The sequence below is a fragment of the Lygodium microphyllum genome, chromosome 12 (genome assembly GCF_053477565.2).
Source record: "Lygodium microphyllum isolate KBCC chromosome 12, Lygodium_microphyllum_v1.1.10, whole genome shotgun sequence".
Classification (NCBI taxonomy): Eukaryota; Viridiplantae; Streptophyta; class Polypodiopsida; order Schizaeales; family Lygodiaceae; genus Lygodium; species Lygodium microphyllum.
The window spans coordinates 101,818,693-101,834,844 of record NC_141146.1 but is presented as its reverse complement, the minus strand read 5'-3'; the positions used below and the strand labels follow the sequence as shown (position 1 = coordinate 101,834,844).

General features: G+C 39.8%; 1 protein-coding gene across 1 annotated transcript; it reads left to right on the top strand.

Moving 5' to 3' along the window:
- The first annotated feature begins 3,939 nt into the window (after positions 1 to 3,939).
- Positions 3,940 to 5,508, top strand: LOC148028106 (aspartic proteinase nepenthesin-1-like). Its single transcript, XM_087689918.1, has one exon. The coding sequence runs from the start codon at positions 3,940 to 3,942 to the stop codon at positions 5,506 to 5,508; it is 1,569 nt and encodes a 522-aa protein (XP_087546044.1).
- Positions 5,509 to 16,152: the final 10,644 nt, after the last annotated feature.

Genomic DNA, 16,152 nt, shown 5'->3' with positions numbered 1-16,152 from the left:
ATATTTGAATTCAAACTTCATGATGAGAAACCCGATATTCAACAATTGCAAATACATTTACCTGGAGAGAATATTGTTTCCTTTCGTGACTCTAATAACATTTTTGATGTGGTGCAAAATGAAAATGCTCAAAAAACAACTCTCACAGAATGGTTACATGCAATCGTTTACACCCTGACGCTAACACAGTTCTCTATCAAGACTTTCCAATGTTTTGGGTTTGGAATGCACACAAAAAAATGTGGACAAAGAGAAAGCAAGGAAACACATGTGGTCGAATATACTTTGTTTCACCTACGTGTGGAGAAAAATACTATTTGCGCCTACTACTCACTGTATGCAAGGGGTATAAAACATCGACTCTCCTTGCAAAATAGGCGAAATGTTGATATGCAAGATGAGGCCAATAATCATGTGTTGATGCATATTCAAAAACTTTTAGATCAACATGGACGCAATTTGGCAGAGTATCATGGATTTCCTGAGGTGACAATGCAAGAGTACACAAATCCTTTGATCCTTGATGAACAACTATATGATAAGGTAGAACAAGAGAATACCTTATTAACAATGCAAGAGTACACAAATCCTTTGATCCTTGATGAACAACTATGTTGAATGATGGACAAAGAAATCGTTTTATGGAAATAATGAATGCTATTGATAGTGGTTTGGGTAAACCATTTTTCTTAGATGGCCTAGGCGGTTCTGGAAAAAAATTCCTATACAAATGTTTGCTTGCAAAGCTTCGCAGTCAAGGTCGCATTGCCATAGCTACAGCACCCTCTGGTATTACTGCATTGCTTTTGCGACATGGTCGTACTGCCCATTCAAAGTTCAAAATTCCATTGCAAACAGATAATAATTCTACATGCAATATACCTGTTCAAAGTCACCTTACAGCACTGTTAAAAGAGACAAGTCTTATTTTGTGGGATGAAGCTCCTATGTTGTATCGTAATACCTTTGAGGCACTGGACAAAACTTTAAAGGATATAATGCAGTGTGATATGCCATTTGGTGGTAAAGTTATTCTACTAGGTGGAGATTTTAGGCAAATATTACATATTGTACTAAAGGGTACCCGTGAGGATATTGTCGGTACTACTATATGTTATTTCAATTTGTAGCAATATTTCAATGTTTTAAAACTTACACAGAATATGCGGGTCGCATCAGATCAGAATCAGTTTGTTGCATGGTTGCAAGACATTGGAGATGGAAAAGATTTGACACATACTAATAATATATTGCAAATTCCACCTGCATTGTTGTTAAAGGGAGGATCTATGCAAGACTTGATCAATTTTGTATATTGTGAAATGATTTGTGTAATTGATTACAAAACGTTCTTTAGTGGATGTGCCATTCTTGCACCTCGAAACAATGATGTGAAAATGATAAACAATCATGCATTGCAACTGATGCCGGGAGAGGTTAAACAATACTACAGTGCTGATTGATCTGTGGATAGAACTGAGAAGAACTTATTTCTCTATTCTGTGAAATATCTAAATTCCCTTGACCTCGGTGGAGGTATTCCTCCTCATATCTTGCTACTCAAAGTAAATACTCCAATAATATTGCTCATGAACTTAAATCCTTCTAAAGGTTTATGCAATGGTACTAGGCTGGTATGCAAAGCTTTCAATAACAAGGTCATTGATGCAAAGATAATTACAGGGACCAATATTGGTGACAGAGTTTATATCCGGAGGATAACTTTCATCCTAACTACACTGAAACTTCATTTCTCAATGAAACGCTTGCAATTCCCAGTCCGTTTGGCGTTTACAATGACAATCAAAAAATCTCAAGGCCAAACGTTATCATGTTTGGGGATATATCTAAAAACCCTAGTCTTTACTCATGGTCAACTCTATGTTGCTTTCTCAAGAGTAAAGTCTCCGGACAGATTGAAAATCTTGATTGATGAGAAAAAGGACATGGTAAATGGTACAATCAATATTGTATATAAAGAAGTTTTACAGAAATTATTATAACCTCTATTTTTTCAAAAGTGTAATCTTTGTTCTCCCATATTATATTTGTATAATATTTTTATTTCAATACAATCAAAGTTTTTTTTCTTCTTTGTTTACACATCTATAAAATGTAGTGTTGTACTTTCTTATGCTCTTTTTCAATAGTGAGTTCTTCGTCGATGAAAAGCAAGTTTGACTTATTTTCTCTGATTTAATACTTTAATGTTTTAATCATATCTCTCATGTATAGATAGATATTCATGATTTTATGTAGAGTTAAACGTATGTTTGTTTTACTATATGAGAACATAGTGTTTAAATTATTTCTACCATAAAAAGTTATTTGAACTTTCTATCATAATTGTAATGTTTTTATTTTCATATTATATTTGCATAATATTTTTTGTGCAATATCATCAGAGTTTATTTATTATTTTTTTATCATATATTATCAAGAAATGAACTATTTTATTGTCTCCTGTTCTTTTTAAGTATTAAGGTATTCAAAGAAAAGTAAGTTCAACTTTTTTCCTTTAACAAAAAATTAAATGTTTTAATCTTTCATGCTCTTTTAAAGTATTATATTCCTTGAATAAAACCATGTTTGACTTATTTTCTATGAAATTTTGTTTGCATTTATATAAAAATAAGTTTTGAGAAATTATCATGTATAAAGTTATTTTATACAATATGCATTACAAACTCTTTTTCTCTTCTAAATTGGTCTTCTAATTTCAATATTGTAAACTCATTTTTTTCCTTTTAAAAAAATTGATCAATATTACTAATTTTTATGTTTTTTAAATTTTATTAATAGATGGCTCAAACAGTGTTCGAATATTATCGTGCCTCTCCTTATCAAATGAGACTTCAAGAAGCATTGCGAACTATTGCTACGAATGATATTATCCATAGAACTTTGGCTAGGGTAATTGAAAGATTACCCAATGATGGATTTACTAATGGAAACACTCCTTTATATGTGGAAATTTTATATTTTGGATGGATCCAATGCTACTATGTTAGACAAACAGATGTTAAGTACTTCATATCTCGGTTCCACACTAGACACATACCGAATGACTGGAGTAAATGGGAGTTTTAAGATTTATCATGTTTTATAACTTTGCATCAATTTCATCCAAATTCCATCGACTGCTCTACTAATGTTAGAGCCAATCATATCACGTCCCTAGGTAATTCTTACTCACCATTTTCATTACTGTTTTGCTTTATAAATTTAATATTGTTATTTCTAAAGTCTTTTTTTTTCGTTTTTAGATATTGCAGCACAATCTGGGGCGGGGGTGTCACAGCTTCACCCACACATATTCCCCATGCTAGATCAATTGTTGATAATTCATCTAAGAAGAGAAAGCTTTCTTTTCAATAGTTGATTTTCGACAGTACGACTATCTTTTTGAAAACATTATATACTTTCTTTTCCATTTACCTATTGTTATAGTTGAAATTCTTTCAATGATATTTAAAAATCACTTTTGCTTCAGTTATCTTTTCCAATTATTATGGTTGAGATAATCAATATTATTGTATTGAATTGTTCGATTTTATAATGAAGTTTAAAAATTGCAAGACTATTTGATTCATTACTTAGTGAAAGAATGTGTGAACAAATTAAAACATTTATGCTTCACATTTCGGTGCGAAACGCCGAGAGAAAGCTGACGCGTAACGCCGGGCTGAGGCTAGACGCGGAGCGCCTAGTACTCTCTATGATGATCTTGAACCCCTTTTTGTTTCTGCTTTTGTAAGTTTTGTAACCATATTATATTTTTTAAGAAATTATGTAAAAATTTTCAAGGTTCCGACACTGAACCTGTTAATACTAGACGCTCAACCGAGATCATGGGGCCGACCACCCAATATGGGTCGACACCCAATATTTATATCCTTCAACGTACGACCATAATTCAGCATTTGTCTTGCAAGGGCAATGGGGGAATTAACCAAAAGCTGCCGGCATTGTTGGGATCCATCGACACTGACCTGCATGATCGTCTGGAGCTGGCGGATTCTAATCTCGGCATGTCTTGTAGCCGGAGGACATTATGGCACGGGGCTGACGCACGATCAGAGGCCGCAGGCGGAGCAGCAGCAGCAGGAGAACATACAAGCAATGAGGCTGGATGTATTCCACCGAGACGCACCATCGTCGCCTCTTCGCCCCAGAAACGCGACGAGGCAGGAGCTCCTGAGAGGCCTGCTGAACAGGGATGCGGCTCACATGCAGTATTTACGCTTGAATAAGAGCAGGCATAGTAAGAGTGACGAGAGTGCGATTAACGACAGGGAGTACGTGCGGCGGCGCAGCCAGCCAGACCCCAACGCAGCATACACAGACGCCCTGAGGCTGGCGGACATCGGCATGCACGACACCCTCAACTACTTCGCCACCCTGCACGTGGGAGAGCCCCCGCAGACCGTGATCTTCTTCGTCGACACCGGCAGCGACCTAACGTGGATGCAGTGCAACCCCTGCCATGGCTGCTTCGACCCGCCCGAGCAGCTCTTCCAGCCGGACATGTCAATCACCTTCGCGGACCTGCCGTGCAGCCATCCCACGTGCCGCAACCTCGCAGATTTAGGGCAGGCACCGTTGTCGTGCTCGACCGCCGCCTTGGAACCGTGCGAGTTCCGGATAGTCTACGGCGACCAGTCGCAGGTCCGCGGGATGGTGGCGATGGAGAGGGTGAGGTATGGCCACCCGGGCGCGCCGCAAGCAAGCATGGCGTTTATGACGATCGGGTGCGCCAGCTCCGTGACGGGGTCCTTCTTGCACCACCCCAGCGGCATAATGGGCCTGTCGCCGGAGCCCGCGTCGCTGCCGTACCTTGGCCAGTTCACCCGCTTCGCCTACTGCTTCCCCTACAGCAGCCCCTTCGGCAGCCCGCATATCAGCGCCGGCTACCTCACCCTCGGCGGCCGGGATGTCGTCAACGACCGTCAGACCGGCAGCAGCACTACTCTCACTATCGACTTCTTTCAGACCGCTTTATCGAGCCTCTATCACATCCACCTGAGCGGCCTTGGCGTTGCCGGAGCCGCCCTTCCCATCGACCCGGACGTCTTCCGCGTCTCCCCCGACGGCGCCGAAACAGGCGTGATACTCGACTCCGGCACCACCGTCAGTAGGCTCGTCCGTCCGGCTTACGAGGCTCTCCGAGACGCCTTCCGCTCGCATATGCCCGCAAGCTTGCCCCTTACGGTCCCTAAGGAATTGTCGGGTCTGTTCGACACCTGCTATCGCATCGGACGGGTCCCGGAGGAAGGCACTGTCTTGCCGACTGTGGAGCTCTACATCGGCTTCCCGCCGGCTGTTTCCAAGCTCTCTCTCCCGTTCGAAAACATATTTATAGACGTACAGGAGGACACTTATTGCTTGGCCTTTTCTCCCATCGACAGCGAAGATCATTCTGTCATCGGCAGCATCACTCAGCGTGGATTCGAGTATGCCTACAATCTCGAGAGGAATCTGGTACATATCTCGAGCGACATGTGTTAAACAGAATGTTCAGGTCATGAGGTCGTCAATATTTATTAGCATTGCCCTTTGCGGTATATGCTCATTCGAAGGTGCCATGACAAAGTGGTGCACGTTTCATATATATATATATATATCCATTGTTAACTTGAGTTAAGTGGTTCGTTTAGCTTTGACATATATAACAATTTTGCTTTTAGAGGAAGAAGAGTTTATCTTAGAAAATCTTGCGCATGATAGTGCTGCCCCTTTATTTGCTAATGTATGTCACAAAATGATGTCTAGTGGTTGGCCAAGAGGAAGAAAGATGCTCCGAGATATAAATGTGATGTAAAGTGATGTAGGTTAAAAGAATCATGGAGGTTGATTGGTTTCCGTAATTACTTGCCATTTACTTTTTATTGTTATCAAAGCATGAAGTTTGATGATGATGATCTTTGAGTGGTTGTGAGGGGGCATGCCTAGTAATTCAAGCACTAAATGTGGGTGCCTTAAACCTAAGGTTGGACTTTAAGTTGCTACTAATTTGACTTCTCCCAACACACTTCCTTTAATTATTCTCTATCTTTCTACTCACACTTTACTCATGACTTCCCTTTCCATATCTCCTTCCCTAGTCTATCCTCATGTGTCTCATCAATGAAAAGTACCCTTGCCAATGATCACAAACACTTGAGGTTTAAGGTAATATAAATTACAAAATTTTCAAAACAACCTTAAAGCACTACAAGCCAAAGCAATGTTTCAAAATCAAATAAATCTGCCTTCAACTTTTGAGGCCGTCACTTATGCCACACTCATCATAACCAATGCAACATTTAGCTTTGTAGATTTTTGGAGGAAAGCATTACCCAATATGCATCACTTAAGTAGAGACACGAAAGTGAGACACAGTAAAAGTTGCCGCATTTTTTTTACCATGTAAACGCATGGGTAAAGCCTCAAAATATGTCATTCAACAAATATTAACTTAAATGCATTTGTAAACATGAAAAAAAAAAGATTCTCAAATCCATGAAAATAATTGCATATTTATTACATGCGCTCATATTTTTAGACAATACTTGCGCTATTTTCAGTTTTATTGTTATTGAACAAAAAGAATAGAACATAAACAAAACCAATCACATAAACTCACAGAGAGAGAGAGAGAGAGAGAGAGAGAGAGAGAGAGAGAGAGAGAGAGAGAGAGAGAGAGCACTTTGTGAGCCTTTGAAGAGGAGGAATTGCTTCAAGCCTGCAAGAGATTAGAGTTTCTTATTTTTGCTATAAAAATTTTATGTTCCCTATTCTATACACACATGGAAACAATGTAGTGACCACACAAGGATTTGCACTTTTTGTGCAAAGCAAATACAATCTTTGTCGTTACTACAGACACCTTTTGTTGTACTAAATGTGGTGCAGGCTAGTAAATGAGGTTGGAGTTACAAGTATTCCCATTTTTTAAACGATATTTTTTACGCAAATTAGGTTTCTTTTAATTTGTAGTTAAAACATGGTTTTTGTTGTTTGGATAAATGCACTTTGGGCTTGGTAAATAGGAATGTTGACAATTCAGTAAATGCAGTTTCTTTAAGGTATTTATCATGTTTAAATATGATTTTGAATGCATGTTTAATGAGTTCTTAATCAAGCTTGTTAGATTTTTGGCTTATCTAGTTGTTGGTTTTTATGTGTTTAGGATACACAATTTATCTTATACATATAGGCATATGCATATACATGAGCTATGAATGTGCATATACATTTACTCATGGGTATACATATATGCATATGTATATCTATGTGTATACATATATGTATGGATATATGTATGTATATGCGTAAGCCTATGTATGTATGGATATATATAGATGTATTTATATATTTATATATATATTGTAAGGGTATGGGATAAGGCACATGGTCATCTATGTAAGCCTACCTTATGTAACCAACTAATCGTAATATAAGGACATGCCTACATGAGGCAAAGTAATCTCATTTCCTCAATCTTAGGTGTTACACCTTGGTGGAGATGCGAGGTAACAGATTCTTGATGCATATTTTATTCTCTACAATGGCTTTCATTTTTACACAGGCTAGTCCTATTGCAACCTCCTTCTCACTCTCAAGCTCTCCTATTAACATCCTTTCTTGCATAATCTAGAAGCTCTTTATTTAATTAGATGATTTCTCCAATACCTTCTTAGATCCTCTTCTCATCAAGTCTCTGCATACTCACTTATCTCCTTACACATGGCGGACATCCAAAGCTTCCCCCTACTCCAAGGCTAGTATTTTTGCATTTTTGACAAACATTAACCCTATGCTATGAGCAAGTGTGCCAACCATCACACCTTTGTCAAATCTTAGCGATTCCTAGTGGAGTAACTTGCCATGCAGAAGACTAGGCAATCTTTGGCTACATGTGAAGAGGCAAAAAAATGTCTTCTACTCTTTCGCTTCACCCTAATCAATGTCTTTAGGAACTTGATCATAAGAAAATAAGCAATCACTTGTGCAACCAAACCGTTCTAGCATGTATAACCTAACAAAAGGGAGTGACCAAAGCACCCAATCCCAATTATATTTCTAGTACAATCATACTAATGTTGGTAGTCTCTACATCTATTTGACTTGTCTATAGTCTTAGAATAAACATTATCTAGTGTTATGTCATTGAAATGCAAGAGTATACTACTTGTGCCATAGGGCTAACCACATAGTGAAGGATTCAATTTCAAAGGATGGCTTTTGCATACAATTGCTCCCTGTGAGGAGTAGATGATTGATGCACAATATAACCTCTAGAGTGGAAAAAAAAGTTTGTGCAATTTTGTATTTATTTTCCATGATAACATATTGGGAATGTATTTCGAGTATAGGGGATTGTCATGACTGCAAGAAATTCTACACAAAGCTCACATATTCGAGAGAGATCAAGCAAAATTATGCATGCATGTTCATAAATACGATATGGACTTATTTCTCAAGCAACAATTGAATATTATGGCCCCAATTTGGAGTTTCAATGTGCATACTCATTCTTCACAGTCTAGATTGCAGTCTAATTTCAAGCACGCTTGTATGACTTTATCATGGTTAATCTTCCTTGGACTTTGTTCAAATTTGGTTTCTGTGAGGCTAGCACTCTTCAACACGATGTCATTTTTCCATAGTTCTATATCCTAAATTTTTCATTTTTGAAAAATGGATAAAAGGATCCTAGACACAAATGTTTATATAACAATGACAGATTATGTTGCTTCTAATCAGATAGCACATTAGTTTAAAATGTAGCAAACGCTACATTGGAAGAGAATCTAAAAAGACAATTCTCACTACAAGGATATAGGAGAATAGCAACGGCCATTTCCGTCACAAATTAGCGGTGTCGCTATTTGTGTCATAGTGAGATGGTACTTAGACAAAAAAAAGCTGGTTGAAACTCGAGCACGGTATTTTGCGTGAAAGAGTGAAAGAGAGAGCAAACTGCATCATGTGTTTGAGAGGGAGAGGGAGAGAAAGAGAGGAGGGAGAAGGAGAGCTTCTCACCACCACTGCCACCATTTGCAAAGAAGAGAAGGAAGTGCACAAAGGGTGAAGAGGAGCCGCCGAATCCATCCTCAAACCTTTGCAGTGAGTGCATTGCTCCCTCTTGGTTTGTTTTTGTTTTTTCTCCTTTTCTTTTGCTTGTTTTTGTTAAAAATGATATGTACTGAAAGAGAAAGAGAAGAAATGAGGGAGGGAGAGGAAGAGAGAAAAAGAAAGAAAGAACGAGAGAAAGAGAGAGAGAGAGAGAGAGAGAGAGAGAGAGAGAATAAACATGAAACATAATAAAGAAAGAGAGAAAGAGGGAGGAAGGGAGGGAGGGAGGGAGGAGAATGAATGGATAAAAAACAAAGAGAGGGTATGATCTTGTTCTTTAATTTCTTCTTTTCATATTTTTAGTAGTAGTAGTAGTAGTTCTTTAATTTCCTCTTTTCTTGTTTGTAGTAGTAGTAGTAGTAGTAGTAGTAGTAGTAGTAGTAGTTCTTTAATTTCTTCTTTTCTTGTTTGTAGTGTTAGTAGTGGTAGTAGTGGTAGTAGTAGTAGTAGTAGTAGTAATAGTAGTTCTTTAATTTCTTCTTTTCTTGTTTTGTAGTAGTAGTAGTAGTAGTTCTTTAATTTCTTGTTTTCTTGTTTTTTATAGTAGTAGTAGTAGTAGTAGTAGTAGTAGTAGTAGTAGTAGTAGTAGTAGTAGAAGAGAGAGAGAGAGATGTCTTGTTAAAGGTGCACCTTGGGTGTGTTCGATGCTTCGGGAAGGCGAGTAGTAATAGCAGTAGTGGTAGTGGTGGTGGTGATAGAGAGAGAGAGAGAGAGGTTTTATTAAAGGTGCACCTTTGGTGTGTTTGAGAAGGCAAGTACTAGTACTAGTAGTAGTAGTAGCAGAGAGAGAGAGAGAGGGAGAGAGAGAGAGGTTTTGTTAAAGGTGCATCTTGGGTGTGTTCGGCGCTTCGGGAAGGCGAGTACTAGTAGTAGTAGTGGTAGTAGAGAGAGAGAGAGAGAGAGAGAGAGAGAGAGAGAGTTTTTGTTAAAGGTACACCTTGGGTGTGTTTGACACTTCGGGAAGGCAAGTAGTAGTAGTAGTAGTAGTAGTAGTAGTAGTAGTAGTAGTAGTAGTAGTAGTAGTAGTAGTAGTAGTAGTAGTAGTAGTAGTAGTAGTAGTAGTAGTAGTAGTAGTAGTAGTAGTAGTAGTAGTAGTAGTAGTAGTAGTAGTAGTAGTAGTAGTAGTAGTAGTAGTAGTAGTAGTAGTAGTAGTAGTAGTAGTAGTAGTAGTAGTAGTAGTAGTAGTAGTAGTAGTAGTAGTAGAGAGAGAGAGAGAGAGAGAGAGAGGTGGTGGTAGTACTAGTAGTAGACACATACACACACATATATATATATATTGTTAAGGGTGTATCTTAGGTGTGTTCGACGCTTCGGGAATGCAAGTACTGGTGGTGGTGGTGGTGGTGGTGGTAGTGGTGGTGGTGGTGGTGGTAGTAGTACTAGTAGTAGTAGTAGTAGTATAGAGAGAGAGAGAGAGAGAGAGAGGTAGTGGTAGTACTAGTATGTATGTATATATATATATAGTTAAGGGTGTACCTTAGGTGTGTTCGACGCTTCGAGAAGGCGAGTACTAGTAGTGGTAGTGGTAGTAGAGAGAGAGAGAGAGAGAAAGAGAGAAAGAGAGGGAGGGAGGGAGAGGTTTTGTTAAAGGTGCACCTTGGGTGTGTTTAACACTTCGGGAAGGCAAGTAGTAGTAGTGGTGGTGGTGGTAGTAGTAGTAGTAGAGAGAGAGAGAGAGAGAAAGAGAGGTGGTGGTAGTACTAGTAGTAGACACACACACACACACACACACACATATATAGTTAAGGGTGTACCTTAGGTGTGTTCGATGTTTCGGAAAGGCATGGAAGGCTTGTGTATCTAGGCCCGATAAAGCGAAAGAGAGATTGGACTTGGAGGTGAACAGATGGTTTTATTGGCATACTTTGCACTACCTCCTCCTACGCTCTACATATCGAGTCACACACAAAGAAAAAAAGGTGGTGAGTTCTGGTGCAATACCACGAGATGGAAAATACTCCGAAATAGGATAGCTACTCTCTCGTCCCCATGTATAGCATATTAGACTTTACATACTATAGGCCCGTTGGGTGAAGACTTTGCATATGTTAATTTTATTAAGTTACAAGAGAAAAAATCCCTTCTCAAACAATTTAAGAAAGAAAATAAGAATGATAACAAAAACAAATTGTTTGTCATAACGTAGACCAAATGAAAAACAATGAAGGTTGTGATGTTCAAGATCGTGAGGCATATCTTAATCAGCGTGTCCCATGTCCTTGCTCTCAATGTAAGTTGGCAATTAGAAAAAAACGTCAATTGTCTCTGGAACACGTACAACGATTCGGCGAGTTTCAATAAGAGATCATTGATCAGGCGATCTCAGATTTTGAGTAAATGGTAAAAAAAGTGTATATCAATCATGCATTGTATTCACAAACTGATTAAATATCATATACAAAAACATTGGATGTGGTCGTAAAATTTATTAAAGGAGGTGACGTCTCATCCTAAGGAGGAGTGCACCCTTTGCGACCAGTTAGAAGAGTTCATGGGCATGTGATGGATGGAGTGCCTGAGCCAATCCACCACTTGGAAGGTACTACCCAATCTATACTGTCAATACTGGAGGAAACAGGCAGCCTTCCAGACTTTTCTACAATCTTGGAGCCTGAGATGGAGGCAATGATCAATGCATTGATGCCCATGGATGTCGAGACATCTGATCCACTTAGAGAGGAAGCATCCATGCCATTATATGATGGGTGCCGAGTATGTCGCCTGAAGAAATTGCTTACACTCTTAAGTGTGCAAGCAAAATACGGGTGGAGAGATGTGAGTGTGACCGAATTGTTCAAGTACCTTCTACGTACGCTTCGTTGATTTCTTTTCGACACCATCATAAAAAATAATTGTGCTTTTTCAATGTGTTTTATGATTTTTTTTCAGGCTACTAAAGTATCATATATTATCACTTGAAAATACCATGCCTGAGTCTCGTGATGAAGCGTGATATATTTTACGAAAGCTTGGCATGGATTACAATAACATCCATGCATGTATCAACAATTATGTACTATTTTGAGGAGAATACGAGACTATGGAGGCATGTCCAAAGTATGGTGCTCACAGGTATCGACAGGACTTGCAAGGGCAAACCACCTCTCAAAAAGTTATTAGATACTTTTCACTTATCCCCCGTACACATCACATGTTTCGTACGTCCGGCATGGTGAGCTTCACAATGTGGCATGCACAGAATAGATCCACAGATGGAGTCCAACGAATATCAGTGAATTCATGCGCATGGAGCCACATTGACTCTACCTTTTTAGGCTTTGTCCAAGAGCCAAGGAAACTTCGGCTCGATCTTGCTATGGATGGCGTGAATCCATTCGATCTACACTCAACTTCTTACATTGTGTAGCATGTAGCACTTGTTAACTACAACATCCCTCCATGGCTTTTTACGAAGAAAGGACACCTTATCCTTAGCTTGCTCGTTTCCGTCTGCTACAAAGTCAAGAATATGGATGTGTATCTTCGTCCATTAGTCGATGAGCTTAAGATTCTGTGGGAGAAGGGGATTGTCGTGGAAGATATGAGCAAGCATGATGGTCGATGGTCTGCCAATATTCAAGCCATTCTCATGTGGACCATGCATCACTTTCCTGGATTTGGAGAGTGCTCAGGTAAGTAAGCTTCTGTTCTCGTTGGTAATATCTATCATAGCTCGTTCAAGTTTGTATTCACTAGATAGAGGTGTTGGGATAGGTCTGGTTACCTCAGGTTATCATACGTGTCCATTCTGTGAGCCACAATTAGATTCCCGAGGGTCACGAACCATGAAGAAGATGCATCGTATATCAAGGACATGCTGCATTCTTGCCGAAGGGTCATGAATTGAGGGAAGGTTTTCTTGGACGACCTCCAGCACGAATGAATGCCCAAAGCTGGTATGAGCAAAAATGGTCTACACGGAATCACATCCAAATTGAATGCGATGGTTCTCAGTTTTCTACGAGTTGCCATATTGGACCCACTTACAAGTCAACCACTTGTTGGATCCCATGCATATTTTCAAGAATATGGGCAACTTACTATGGGACCACATCAGAGGGAAGAGAGACACTGTAGGGGCTCGAATGGATTTGAAAGAGGTAGTCAAGATGGAGACGCTTTGGCTGCAGTCAAGTATTGATGGTCGATTGAAACTACCTCGCGCTCCTTGGGTTTTATCCACTAAAGAAGAGTGCCTTGTGAAGTAAATTATCAAGTCTATCCGCACTCCGATGGGTATGATGTGTTCTCTCAGGTCCGCGTTTTCTAAAGACGACCAATTATCAGGGCTAAAATCCCATGATTTTCATAAGATATGTCAAGTTTGTACTATGAATGGATTGTAAGTGGCCTACATATTTTGCTATTTGGAATGCAGTCCTTCGTAATGCTTCTTTATTTGTGATAGTTTGTACTACTAATTGCAATCGCAGGGTGCCTTACTCCAGAAATACGTGGGGTAATTTACAGGTTTTCAAATTTAGTTCAATGGATCTCACAGACGGAGATCAAGACATCCTCTATTGAATCCGCAAGGCGAGGAGTAGTGGAGACAATCTATCTCTTTGAGAAATATCTACCCACCAACATACTCACGATACAAACCCACATTTTGGTGCTTCTTATAGATGAAGTAGAGATTGCTGGACCTATCCATACGCGATGGATGTTCTTCTTAGAACGCTTCATGAAAATCGTGAAAGGCTTTATGCGATAACCAGATCGGCCAGAAGGTAGCATGGTTGAAGGTTAGTTGGTGTCTGAGGGATTAGTGTATATTTCACAATGGCTACCAACGGTAGATTCAGACAAAAATATGCTATGGTCGTTGAAGGACGATGATAGTTGTCTGAAGATGTGGTGGTTGAAAATGGGATGGAAAAAAAAAATGGATGCTGCAATGGAGGAGAAAGTGAATCGTTTTTGTATGTTGCACCATGCCTCCATGGAAACATGGCTCACTAGGTACGAGCAAACCAGGAAAGATCAGGAAGAAGCGTGATCTAAATTTCAACGTAGTACGTGCCATCGACCAATTATCCCAAGGGCATGGAGAAGATGTCACGGTTTATGTCAATGCGATGGTTGCATGCAGCTTTGACCGCAGCGTCTCACGAAAGGGCGGAGGTCTTAGGAGTGGGAATTCTTGAGGGGATGTGGTCCAAAGGTGACGATGTGTTTAGGATTTGTCATATCTAGATTTTATATACAACAACTATTTGATTGTTTTAATATTCAATACAAAATATACAGTGTGGTGTGGTCATGCGGATGGCATTTTCGCGTGGAGCGTATCGATAAAATGCATTCCATAACAAATTGTGGTATCATGGCAAAGTTTGAGCAAGAGAGCCGACGACGAGCAACGAATCCAAACACGGTTATAGATGAGATGGAGTATTTTAGAAACTTGCAAAGTATTATCACGATGGATTACCATAGCTTCTCCATGATCCTATTCGATGTGCAATGGTTCAATGTGGTACTTGAAGGTGCTGGGGCAACAGTTCGACGAGATCCATCTGGATTTCTTGAAATAGATTCCGAAAAAAGATGGACGGATTTGCCCGACATATTTGTATTACCGGTCCATTGTGAACAAGTGCATGAAGTCATGTTTTTTTTTATTTTATTACGACATGGTACATGTCACAAAAGTTAAATCTCTCTTGTACGTAATTTTGAACAAGTAATTTTCTATTCAAACCCCCGATAACCTCGATGGTGGTATGTTGTACTTTCAGCTCCCTGAACTACGAGTGTGTATGATCAAAGCAATGTTCCCATGTAGATGAGGATAGTATGCAAATAGAGGGGTTGATATTACAAGGGGTGGAGGTTGCCAAAATCTTGGAGCATGTAGAGGAGCCAGAATCGGGTAACAATGATGGAAATGCAGGACTCCAAGAATTCTTTGAAAATGAGGTCGACTCATTCTTTGCTGTCTACCTTCCAATGTATGCAAAGTTGTGTCAGGAGATTGACATGGGACCATAGGGTACTTCATACTTGGAGCATCCACCTACTCAATTTGTTGATGAATTGCTTATAAGGGTACATAGGATATGTGTTTTAAGTAAGATCATTTTTTAAGATTTATGTTATGGTGCTTTGCTTGATTTATATTGATTATGCTAACATCAATTTTTGTCTGTGCAGGTGACCTTTATGGATATTTGGATCTGCACGATGAGTCGAGAGATGAGTGACGAGGAGCTATAGGAGATCTTCACATGTATGTCTCCAAATCAAATGGCTCGATTCACAGATATGGCAAACCAGGAGCTGTCTCGGACACCATCAGGCCAATCTGTTAGATCTACTTCGGTGTGCTCTGATGCTTCAGTTTCAACTAGATGAGATCGACGCTCCAGACTTGGGCCAGACAGAGGGAGTGGTTCTAGGGGACGCTGCGAAGATGTGGATGCAATGAGCCTATGGTCAGCTCGGGATATAGGTGCTACTCCTCGCTTTCGTGTATATTCGAGAGAGAGTGGTTTAGGTGGCTGTTGTGGAAGTACCAACGTAGTGTCTCTGTCTCGTCATTTTACTGGAGTTGTGTCACCTATGGTATTTGTCATACCTGTGGGGATATCTACTCCAGTCATTGCTCTGCCGTCTGCAGGGCACCCCTATGGGTGCTACTTCGAGAGATACTACCCCCGTAGGTACACCAGATGTACAGGGGTATCCTAGATATGCCCAAGAGCATGGTCATGGGAGAGGACACATCTTAGGCATACCCCACAGGGGTATGGATACCTTGTAGATAATAGGATAGGCGTCATCATCATGATTTGATGAGGGGAGGAGGTCGATGGCTTGTATGAGAGACTTGTTCCAACAAGTTTTTTGGAACAACGTCTTGGATCATTGAAAGAACATACTGGAGGGGAGCAAGGACTACATAGTAGCATCCTTGCATGAGGAGTTTCCAATATCCACCGTAGTAGATAGATTTTCCACATGTTGGATGATGGAGGACATGCGTGTGTACATGTCACGTAGATGATCAGACATACACAAGGCACT